The sequence below is a fragment of the Zeus faber genome (assembly GCF_960531495.2).
Source record: "Zeus faber genome assembly, chromosome: 6".
Lineage (NCBI taxonomy): Eukaryota > Metazoa > Chordata > Actinopteri > Zeiformes > Zeidae > Zeus > Zeus faber.
The window spans coordinates 12,326,857-12,339,597 of record NC_137201.1 but is presented as its reverse complement, the minus strand read 5'-3'; the positions used below and the strand labels follow the sequence as shown (position 1 = coordinate 12,339,597).

At 45.4% G+C, this 12,741-nt stretch overlaps 1 protein-coding gene across 1 annotated transcript; it reads left to right on the top strand.

Moving 5' to 3' along the window:
* Positions 1-935: 935 nt before the first annotated feature.
* LOC307231914 (monocarboxylate transporter 13) lies at positions 936-5,627 on the top strand (the record flags this gene model as incomplete). The annotated part of the gene is given in 8 exon segments (XM_080002789.1): positions 936-1,009; positions 1,055-1,305; positions 3,066-3,209; positions 3,275-3,321; positions 3,325-3,455; positions 3,613-3,732; positions 4,332-4,381; positions 5,506-5,627. Coding segments are annotated over 8 exon segments (939 nt in total).
* Between the last annotated feature and the right edge of the window lie 7,114 nt (positions 5,628-12,741).

The following is a 12,741-nucleotide window of genomic DNA, read 5'->3' as shown; positions in this document are numbered from 1 at the left end:
CTGGGGAATCTTGAGCCCTTCCCAGGTCAGATGAGAGAAGTTATCCCTCCAGTGGCTGGTACTCCTCCCAATGGGGGCGACTGGGGGGCATCCTGACCAAATTCCCAAAAATGGAAGGCTGGAGGTTTGTGGCCTTGTTGTGGCAGAAGGACTTGATAAGTCTAAAGCCTGGTTTATAGTGGCTGCAGTCGTAGTGCCGTTTAGTGCGCACACCAAAAATGACATCATTGCAGCGCACCTGACAGCCGGGCACGCCGATTTGCCTCTCAATTTCTGGAGCTCCGGGCCATGCGCTTCAGGTAATTATAGATGGACGCGATCGATGGAAGGTTGTGCAAAGACCTGTACGATTATCCAAATAGACTGCAAATAGCTTAAAGCACTTTAATCTTTTTACTTACTCTATTATTTTCCCTAACCCCAACCCTTTAATGCCTGTAGCAAATCCAGGTACAGGCATCTGTACGATCGATCCATGCATGACCATAAGAATAACCAGATGGCGTTGAATTTGATTCCTGAAAGGCGATAGATTCTCTGGGAGGTCTCTGTCTAAAGATTTAGACTATTTTTACACCTCAGGACTCCCTTGTAATGTTTACAGCAGCCATTTCAGTTTCCCCTGGTGGTTTTATAGTTGACGCATTGCCGTGTAGATGCCGTGGCGATATTCTCCTCGCTCGATCAGCTATGTCATCGTAACCCTAATCCTGAGCCTTGTCCTCATTGTAGGGTCTCCTAAGGTAAACAGATCTGGGGAAAAGACCCAGACAAACACCATTCACATAGAGTCCCGGGACTGTAAAAGGAAGAGTTTACCCAGTTTACCCTGTCTGGCACAAGGTCACTAAGACCTACCCCTGTCTGTCTGAAGAACCCCAATGTGGGATCATCATGTGTGCTCACCACCTGAATGTTCGGTTAGGTCTGGTTCAATGCCCGGTCTGGTGCAGTTCTACAAGGCCAAAAGCAGAGTGGCTCTAGGCAAAGACAGTTTCCATGAAGGAAAGTAAGTATTTTATTACACATTTTTCATCTTGCCGATTCTCCACAGTGATCCGAGCAGAAAAAGAGAGAAGAACAGATGCCAGGTGTCCATGGATTCTGGCATGACATCTCTAGCAGCCCCAGGTGAAGGCTGCACTTGGTTCATCCTGCGCTCCTGCTTCGTGGCCTTTGGCCTCACCTTTGGGGTCATCAAGTCATTTGGTGTCTTCTTCGTAGAGATACATTGCTACTTTGAGGCCAAGGTGTCGGCGACGTCCTGGATCACCTCTATCGCTGTGGTGACCATTGATAGTGGAGGTATCTTCTGTTGCAGTGTCTGCTTGAATGACTGGCTGACTGACTGACTGACTGACTGACTGACTGAACGCCTGGGTTTGATGATAGTGTTTGACCTATCAGGCTTGTGTTGTACGAATAATCAAATGAAATGCAATGACTATATTTACTGTTTATAATGTGAATTTAAATTCACATTATATACAGTATGTGACATTACTGTACGGTAAACAGTAAAAGACCTTAAACAAAATCCTAACATTTAGCGTGAGCAGTGAGCACTGCATTTAAATGAGTAGAAACACACTGAGAAACACATTGAATTAGTGCTTTAAAGACCACATTTATTAGACGTTGTCTGGTTATGTAATCTTTAATGTTCCGTGCCTTTATTTCGGTGTATTTTCACATTATTTCAATGAATTTGATATCACTGTCGTCACCGCTGCAGTTCACGTACCAGCAGAACAGACCCATGGATGACGCCGTTTCCCAGGTACTACATAACATGCTCATGCACCTGGATGGCCGGAAGGGGGGCTATGTGAGATTGCTGTTCATCGATTATAGTTCAGCTTTCAACCAAATAGTTCCCACCAGACTGACTGTCAAGCTGCGGAAGCTAGGACTGAGCACTCCGCTGTGTGCCTGGATCCTGGACTTCCTCTCAGCCCGGCCCCAGGTGGTTAGGGCGGGGAGCCACAAGTCCACCTCCCTGACCCTGAACACAGGTTCCCCCCAGGGCTGCGTCCTCAGCCCCCTACTGTACTCCCTATACACACATGACTGTGTGGCAAGGTCCAGCTCCAACACCATCAGCATGTTTTCTGACAACACCGTCGTGGTGGGCCTGATCAACGACGACCATGAGAAGGCCGACCATGAGGAGGTGACTGATCTGTCACTCTGGTGCCAGGACAACAGCCTCCTCCTTAACATCAGTAAAACTAAGGAGCTGATTGTGGACTTTAGGAGAGGATTACAACCAAGGACGCACACGCCGTTGGTGATTAATGGGACTTTTGTCGACAGTGTGAGCAGCTTCAATTACCTGGGAGTCCACATCACGAGGACTTAACATGGACTTTACAAACAGGCGAGGCAGCGTCTTCACCACCTCAGGCAGCTAAAGAAATTCCGGTTCTCGGTGAGGATCCTCAAGTCCTTCTCCTCTGGATCTGTGGAGAGCATCCTGACAGGCAACATCAAAGTTATTCTATTTTATTCTATTTATTTACTGCATTACGTTTTGGGAATAAGTTAGTTAGTCAAGTAGAAATTTTTTAGGTAGCTTTTGCTTTCAGTCTAGAACATATTGTGCATAATCACCAGGTGTTGCATTGACATTTCACTGCATATATGTATGGAAGTATGTCTATGTATATAACGAATAAACCTCTTGTTTCTTGAATCTTGAATTACTGTAAACTCAGAGCCAGTTATTGGCCACCAGGTGGCTCTCCACTACAATTTAGAGACCTGTCCTGGGTGTGTTGTACACTCAGAACTTGCAGATAGAATAGAAATAATGTCATTTTAGAGGAAAAGCACAAATAATTACAATGTCAACAGGATCAATAACTATCCTTTTTAATATTGGGCCAAAGATTTGAGAACTCCAATTTGGTAGGCTAAACGGACATGTTCTTTAAGAGCAGTGCACCCACTGTACCTGCAAACAGCATTACTAAAACATATTGTTTGATTTGTTGTGCCACCTCTTAAATGTACACTTCTGTTTGTGACTTTTGAGAGTGGCTTTTTTCTAGTCCCCCTTGCAGCTCCAATCTCATCAGCACTGAGTGTGCGTTACAGCCACCACTTTGTAGTGATAATAGGGGGACTACTGTACAGCCTGGGGACGGTGGTGGGGACTTTTCCTGATTCCCTGATGGAGCTCTACATAAGTGTGGACTTCCTGAATGGTGGGTGATTTCACATGGCACCACTATATGCACTGCATCAAATATACTTTACTTTCCCCCAGCAGGTTTCGGCTTCGCCCTGACCTGGACCCCCATGATGACCATGCTTGGCTAGTACTTTGAACGGCCGTCCAATGCCCTTACCATTGCTGGAGAGTGCAACCTTACCTTTCTACTCACACCCCTTATCCAGCTGCTAATTGACAGCTATTCCTGGAGGGGCGCTATGCTGGCCAGACTGCCGAGGTGCTGATCGGTAGACAGAGTGGAGTGTGTCAGATGAGACTTCAGACAGCACACATCGGGAGGAGGCAAAGTGGAACAGTGAGAACACAACTGATCCTCGGCATCAGGAAGAAGAAGTTCCAGACGTGAAGAAAAAAGGTACGAGCTGAGGCCATAGCCCTGGCGGGACGAGCCAAGCTGACAGAGATCTTGGAGATCCTCATTTTATGATTTACTCAGGATTTGGGGTGTTTGCAGCATTGGGCTTCTTCACCCCGGCTTTATCAATAAAAAAAACGTTGGCAGCAATTCATATTGATTCGCCCTTGCATGTGAGAAAGACCATTTAATAGCAATCGCAATACTGGCCATAGAAATGGAACCCCATTTTCTTCACCAAAAAAACATTCCGTCCTGCGTACAATGCAATTCAACAATGAGCAAATATTATTGCCACTACATAAGATTTTCTCTGGAAGAGCTTCAGAGAAAACAAGTGTACAGTGTCATTCACTGACTGAAGGCGACAATGTCCCTGATTGAGCCTCGTCCTGTTCTTCCATAGTGGTACTAAATCTCACACTATGGATCCTCTTTTTTACACCAATCCTCATTGTAATGCAGATTATTCAGCTGCTGTATGAATTTTATATCTTCCATTCATGGGTGGCTACCCTCCAATTAATCATGGATTTTTACCAACAGTCCACCCCGTGGGAATCATGATTTTTATATTCAGAAGGTGCTGTCCACAAATACCACACTATTTTATGGTTTTGTTAATTTCATGGGCTATCGGTTCCTAATGTCTTTTCTTTTTACCCCTAAAAATAGTTTCTCGTTCACTGGTTTCCTGTTCTCATACAGTATTTTTTCCCCCTGCGTTTCTTTTTACAGAAGTGTGTTCTGCAAAGGGAAAGGACAAATGGCAAACAACCTGATACACAGTGCAACAGTATAAGGTCCTTCATAGAAGCCACTTACAATCAGACAGAAAAATGGCCTATTAGACATAAAGTCAGACCAATGAAACACAGGCACCTTTAATCAACCAAGTGAGAAACCGACACCGGGAATATTTGCCAAAACACTTTGGCAATTGCATTAGTGTTGGAAGCATTTTCCATTCTAAGAAATTGCTTTGGAACAAATTAAACTAAATTGGCTTCCAACGCTCTAAATCCATCTTACATGGTTGATGGACAAAGAGTAAACAAGTTTCCAGCCTTGCGCACAAAAGAGAAATCTGCCCCATCACAAACGAGTTGGCCTGATAGCCGGGTAAGCGTTTGAACTCGACCACTTTGGTTCTCAAACTTTACTCTCCAACAACGACGAAACAACAGCTTTAAATACAGCCTGCCAAACAAGCAGCCCGGCTTGGCACCCGAGCCCCGCAATTCCAGCCAGAGAATGTCCGAGAGACCGCCTCGCAGTAAATCAGCTGGAGAATCCTTTCGTGTGAAACGCTGGCCGCCTTGAAGAGAACGTTAAAAAACAGATCTAATTGGAGTTTGGATCACTCTGCCAGACACATCTTTATCAGAACGGACAACGATCCATCCAGTGAGCCGTTTTAATTGTTGGCGCGTAAGGGGCCCGTGCCTTTTTTCATTTCATGGATTTCATGTGTTGAAAATATTAAATTGAACCCCTCGGGATTTTATTCCAAGTCTACTTCTAGGAATTCAATCAGAGCCTTCCTAATAGTTGCTGAAAACCGAACCAAAAACCCACATCCCAGAATATCACTGCATCGAATTGTGTAGTTCCACATAATTCTGAAAAGGCTGAAGTTGACCTTCAGTGAAGTTATACAGTAATTATGTTGAAGAAGATGAGGCCTGTGGCGTCCTATTAATAACCAATAAATAGGGCTTCAGAGACTTACACAACAATCTTCAATATTTGCCATGTTTAAAAAAAAAGCTTTAAAGACCAGAGTGTTCATTTCATGAGCTAATATAATTCGAGTATTCCAGTTATTTTAGCTCAACAGGAACAGTTGTCATTGGACCACCAAAGGTCCCACCACACCTCATAGTGACCCACACCTCTCATCCCTGGTTAGGGTTCTTCATCGACAAGGTGGGCGACTACAGTATGGCCTCAGTCATGGCAGGCGTGACTCTCGTCTCAGCGCTCTTCCTGCTCCTGCTTTTCCAGATGAACCGCGGAAGGGGTCAGGGGTGAACCCACAAGGGGCGAGAAGTTCTCCATGGAGTGTGGAGAGCATGCACATGTATCCCAGCATCAGAGACCAGGAGCCGGACACTGTGGCTGATTGGTCAATAACACGGACGACTGTCCTCCGTAAATGCTGTGAAGAAAGTCGGCGGATTTTCATAGTTTTTGATTCAATAGGCATGGATGGAAATAGACCTGGTGCTGGGGAGAACTGTCTATCCTAATAGACAGTGTGTGCCATGGCAACTCGGGCTGCTCAGGGTTTTTTCCTGCACGAGCTAAGGCTAAGGCGAGGCTAAGTTGACAGATAAGTCTAAAAGATCATTATAAAGACATCCTTTGACCTTGTATTTAGAGCCAAGCGGCCGTGGTCGCCTGCATCAATGGGGGAATATCATTGAAAGACTCGATACTGGCCCAAAGGAAAGCATACAGGCTGCAACTCGAAAACGATACGGAGTGTCTTGTGAACGGTTTTCTACAAGATTTGTAGATCCCACCTGGACATTCCCTATTCCATATTATTTCCATCTTCCCTATCCTAATATCCAAATTCATCAAAAAATGAAACCATTTATTTTCAATGGATTTGGATTTACTTTATTTCCTTACATTAAAAGTTGATTTTGGGAGGAAGAAAAAAAAGATATGCCTTTCACTAAAGGAAACTTTCTGTCATAGAATCCTCTTCTTCAGAGGACGGCAGTGGAACTTCATCAGGTTTGTATAGAGCGCCCCCTGGCGTGGTTCTGCCAACATTGCACTCACCACACACTGGAGCCGAGCACTGAAAACCAATTCAAATATTCGCATTAACAGTGATATGACGAAAGAGATAGATGTAAGAATTCATAGTGAGTACCGTGAGCTCTGCGATTAAGAAACCCCAGTGGATGAGGTGATCTGTAGAGCTGCAATGTTGAGTCAGAGGCAGATTTTAAACAAAGAGATATTCCAATCGCTTAAAGGGAGATTGTACAGGTCTGCTTAAAAAAAAAAAAAAAAAATGGAAAAAAAGAGAAGGTAAAACAACGAACAAAATATGTTGTTCACAGTTTAATTCCTGCCAGGAAAATCCCAGATAGCAGGGCTTCTGCTATGGAATGCCCCCCCCCACCCTTATATACAACAAGCAGCCAAGAAAAGTAGATTTCCTACATCCTGGAATAACAAGAGACATCAGATATGGATCTTAATTCCAAGATAACCCAAACAAACGTCAATAAACATGTCACCTTTCATAAATCAGCAACAACAAACGCCGCACAGAGGTTTAGCCAAGAGAAACTTGCTCCATAAACACACTGGCCCACACTGGAATCCTCCCCACTGGAATGACAGACAAACATGCAGACAACAGCTGCCGAACCACACACACACACACACACACACACACACACACACACACACACACACACACACACACACACACACACACACACACACACACACACACACACAGAAAAAAGGATGCAGATTTGGATTTCAAAAACACTAGAGAGCATTGGTTAGTCAAAAGCATTATGTGTGTTTTATATGTACACACACACACACACACACACACACACACACAGAAAAAAGGATGCAGATTTGGATTTCAAAAACACTAGAGAGCGTTGGTTAGTCAAAAGCATTTTGTGTGTTTTTAATATGTACACACACACACACACACACACACACACACACACACACACACACACACACACACACACACACTGCGATGGTCTGCTGCAAAGGAAAGAGGCCAGCGATTAGGGAGAGGAAGACTTCCAGATCAAACGGCCAAATTACCGCAGCATTTCCGTTCCAACGGGGACCAGAGCTCCATGCGGTGTACGGAAACGGAAGTCTCATCTTTGATGGCGTCCTTGTCTCCTTGAACTCTCTCAACCCAGATTTACCATCCAGATTATATACTGTTCACGGCATAAGACATGCACTCACATTCATAATATTATAACGGCAGGTCTGGGCCAGCAAGTAAGAGCGTAAAAGCGGTGACGGTTCCATATGACTGTTATGTAACCATACAGACGTAACTTACACTTAATTCACACAAACACAAATGAGTGCAGCTTGGACTTATTATGCCACGGGAAGAGAGTGGCATAAAAAATATTTTATAAGCATATTATGCTATATTTATGCCAAATGCCGATCTCACGATTCAAACATTTAGTGCTGTTTTAGGTCGGCAAAACAACTAATCTCGCTTTTAAAGGTATTTCTAGACGGCTCTTTAAATCAACTTTACCAGGATGTGTGTGTGTGCATGCATGTGTGTGTGTGCAGACGGAAGCAGAGGTGACAAGGTCTTTCCTCATGTGACCCTTTAGACATCCACTCAATCAAACCAAGAGACACAGGAGCCTCTTTGAAGTCTGAATCTCTCACTTTCTAAACCCCTCTCTCTCCCTCTCTCTCTCTCTCTCTCTCTCTATACGTCTGTCTGTCTTTTAGACCCTGGAGCTGGTCCCTTTGGCCCCACAGCAGGAGCCCCCATGGTCACTATAAAAACAGTGAGTTTTTTTTTTTTTTTTACGTCCTCCTGGGGCTGGTGTTGTGGAATGCAGCACAGCTACCTGAGTTCAAACAGTTCCGACTGGGAACTCAGAGCCAGGGGAAGCACATTTCAATTGAGGAGAAGAAAGAAAAACCAAAAGACAGAGAGAGATAAATCACATTTTAGCTTATCTATTATTATACTGTATATCTACATATTTTCAACTGCCATGTCAAAACAGTTGGTTTGACTTATATGTATATACATTTTTTTAAGGCCAATGTTTATATTTTTTAATTTTCTTTTATCACCTATATTTGTCTATCTTCAACAATATATATAGCAGTTCACACGCCACCCAAGTGGCGTTTTCAGGGCCATCCAACACAGGTCATTTTAGAGAGTGGGCAAGATGTAACAAGCCGGGAGCAGATGGACACGTGTCATGACAGAGGCTCTCTTCGTGTGTGTGGGGATTGGTGATTTACACTGTACCCGTTGCTTGTTGATTGCTCCGACGAGCAACAGGTGTACAGCCATCCAGATCCCCGGCCCAATTACCTAGACCCAAGACAGGTGTCGGTGCTTAAACCACCCCCATACCACTTAACCCCAACACCAAACTGAGGCCAGGGAGAATCCCTGGCCTAAGTCTACCCCCCCATGAAGAACCGAAAAAATATACCTAAACATAATAAAAAAACGGACTATGAAACAGGGTTCCCATACCTTAAACAACCAAAAATTTAACAGTCCCCTTTCCTGGAGACCTGGCCCCCTGAACAGCACGGTCCATGGGCGACCGTCCCCCAGGGTGACAATAGACTTCCCTCCTCCCTTCCGGAGCGTGGGGCATCAGGCTGCTCTGCTGTTGTGCTGGCTAGTGGAGGTGTAGCCGGGCTTGGCTGTTGCAGAGGCTGTTTGGAAGGGTGGCCCAGCTGCCGGGCTGCTGGATGGTCCCGGCAGTGGCTGTTGGGGAGAGCAGCTAGCTGCAGGTGGTTACCCATGGTGGTTGCTAAGGCTGCTTTTCCCCGAAGTTGAAGTTGATGTGTTGTAATCAGGACAAATGGGCAAGCATAAGAACAACTTTGACAAGGGCCAAATTGTGATGGCTAGACGACTGTGTCAGGGCATCTCCAAAATGGCAGGACTTGTGGGGTTTTCCCAGTATGCAATAGTAGTTGGTAGTACCTACCAAAAGTGGTCTAAGGAAGGACAACTGGTGAACCCGCAACAGGGTCATGGGCTCATTGATGTGCGTGGGGAGTGAAGGTAAACCCGTCTGGTTCAGTCCCACAGAAGAGCTACTGCAGCACAAATTGATGAAAAGGTTAATTCTGCTATGATAGAAAGGTGTCAGAACACACAGAGCATCACAGCTTGCTGTGTATGGGGTTGTGTAGCCGCAGACCGGTCAGAGTGCCCATGCTGACCCCTCTCTGCCGCCGAAAGCACCACCAAAAGGCACGTGAGTGTTAGAACTCGTTTACCTGGGGAAGAGATGGCACCAGGATGGACTATGGAAAGAAGCCGACGAAGGCAGTGTGATGCTCTGGGCAATATTCTGCTGGGAAACCTGGGGTCCCGGCATTCATGTGGATGTTACTTTGACACGTACCACCTACCTAAACATTGTTGCAGAACAAGTACACCCCTTCATGCCATCAGTATTTTCTGATGGCAGTGGCCTCTTTCAGCAGGATAATGCGCCCTGCCACACTGACAATGATTGTTCAGGAATGGTTTGAGGAACATGTCAAAATGTTCAAGGTGTTGACTTGGCCTCCAAATTCCCCAGATCTCAATCCGATCGAGCATCTGTGGGAGGAGCTGGAACAACAAGCCCGATACATGGAGGCCCCACCTTGCAACCTACAGGACTTATGGGATCTGCTGCTAACGTCTTGGTACCAGATACCACAGGACACCTTCAGAGGTCTTGTGGAGTCCATGTCTCAACGAGTCAGAGCTGTTTTGGCCGCACAAGGGGGAGCTACACAATATACGTATGTGGTTCTTAGTGGTGGTTTTAATGTTGTGGCTGATCAGGGTATAGTATATGTGTGTGTTTACATAATGGGATGGGGGAATATGATATTAGTTCTACCACTACAATGTATGGAATAGTCCAAGGAAATGCACTGTATTTCTCATGTATATATATATGTATGGACAACATTGTGCAATGCATGTGAACATAGTGCAACGTTTACACATTTCTGAATTGATTTAGGAGACAGGGAGAAAGAGAGCGAGAGAGAGATAGAAAGAGAGAGAGAGAGAGAGAGAGAGAGAGGGTAGTGGAAAGAGCAGGGGACAAAGAGAGAAGCGACAGGAGTGGGAGGTCGGAGCAATACAGAAAGATGATATAGCGGCAAGAGACTCAAATCTGAGGAGGAGCAAAAAAGGGGGGGAAAGCATCAGGCAGAGGGCCAGCTGTGGGAAACGGAGAGAGAGAGAGAGAGAGAGAGAGAGAGAAGTAGATTGGAGGCAAACAGCAAAGGAGAAGGGAGCCAAGGAATGTGAGAGAAAAATCTGACATGGGCAGTAGAGGCGAAGGCAATGGTAGATGTTGAGACGGTCTGAAGTGTTTCACATAACGTTCGGCTGACATTTGGGGTCAGGTTCAGGCTCCCAGGAGATCGGCCAGAAGAGAAGGGCAGATAGAGCTTGTCCTGCTTATTAGAGGAGTAGAGACATAAGCAACCACACCTACACAGTGCTTGGTGAAATTTAAAAAATGAAGGAATTTTAGTCAATATCCATATATATGTCATTATGTCAATATATCTGCTTATGACTATCATATCAGACTCAAACTCTAGTCATTCCCCCTCAAGATGTTTTTGACCCTTCGTCTTATCTTAATATCAATTTACAGTGTGAGAATAATTTGACTTCATAACAGTATGAAGCCTCTCAAAAACCACAAACTATAAGTGAATAAATTAAAACTTAATTTAAGTTGAATAAAGTGCTTCTTAAATAGACACAAAAACGATAGAACTTTGATAGAAGATACAACTTTATAAAAGCCTTATCTTGAAAAAATATATATGCAGGGGAAATTCTTTTTAAAAAGTCTACAAATTGAAACAAAATAAACACAAAACGAAGCTTCATAAAAAGGCTAACCTGAAAAAAACGACTTCTCAGGTGCTCGCGCGTAAAACACTCAGATTTGGCCAATCTAATAAATTGTATATTATGAAGTTATCACAGGGTCCACATTACCCCAATAAACAGGTTACATCAATAAAAAGACGCACATATTTGTGTGTACAAAATGCATTCCAGCCAAGACTCAAGCGATAACTTGATGGAGGGAATCTCCTAACGGAAAACATTTGTCGGTCACGTAACGGCTTTTTCCGCGGATGTTTCCGCGGACGTTCTCCCGGGGGAAACGAGCGACACGCACGCAGGCCCATTTGCGCGAACAGGCGCACGCGGCCAAACAGCGCTGGCGGCCATGACGTGCGCCGCCCCAGACATCCAGGAGAACTCCAGGCAGGAATGCTGGAGCTGGGCCGCGTCCAAGCCCAACAAGTCGGAGCCCTTTCAGTTCCCCGGGACCAAAGAACGAGCTCTGCTTTCAAGGTTTACAGTGACATTCAACTTCAAGGAAGAGAGAGGTAGAGAGAGAGGGGGAGAGGGGGAGAGAGAGGGGGGTGGCAGGGTGGAAGGAGAATGAAAGGGAGAGGGAAGGGTAGTTTGGTGTAAATCACGCTTTGTCCGTAGCCTTTCATTTCCTGCTGCGGCTCAGAGTTTTCCCCCTCCGTCTCCCCACATTCACCTATCGTCTGTGTTTTATTTGCTTCACTCCTTTAATCATCTCTACCCTTTTCATCCTTCTTTTTTTTTGTCTCTCCCATGAGCACCTGCAGTTTCCAACGGCCACCGCCCGCCGGCTCATCAGGGCCATTGTGCTGCTTCAAAGTCCAGGTTTTTTTCTTTCCCAACGTGTTCCTGCTCCAGCCACGCACTGATCCTTCCGATTTCACTCGGTAGTTGGAACTCGGGGCGAATACTTCCTAGAAGATCCACATGGCTGACTGGGAAGAAAACCTGGAAGCGCCACCTCTGAATAAAGCGATCGCTTTCAAAGTGCTCCGACCATATTTAAGAGGCAGAGTCAAGTTCCCACTTGATAGTCTGGTGGATGGTGCCACTCCCCGTCTCTCACGGTGACTTTTTGGGTTGAACAGATCACATGTTTTGTGCACAACGCATAATGTTTTTGTGTGTGTTTCTGTGGGATGCTTCTCTCAACGCCCCTCTTCTCCACAACGCCAACTGTACAGTGCGAACAAGACGAATGAGCCGTTAGTCTGTCTGATGAATCAATGATTGAGGTGCTCTGGGTTTACGTTCTGTCGCGCTCACACACGGCGTTTTTAAGCTCTGGGATGCGCCGCGCAGCCGGCGCGAACTGACCCTGCCGCCAACAAAACTAAACGGACTAATGGAAGAAATTTATTGGCCAAGCCTGGGCCGAGCGAGACTTTTATTCTGCTCTGATGATTGAGTGATTCAAAACACTCCGTTTATAGTTCAGTGGAGCGTGTAAAACAAAGTGCTGCAACGGCGAACCATCCCTTACAGCACCGGGTTTGT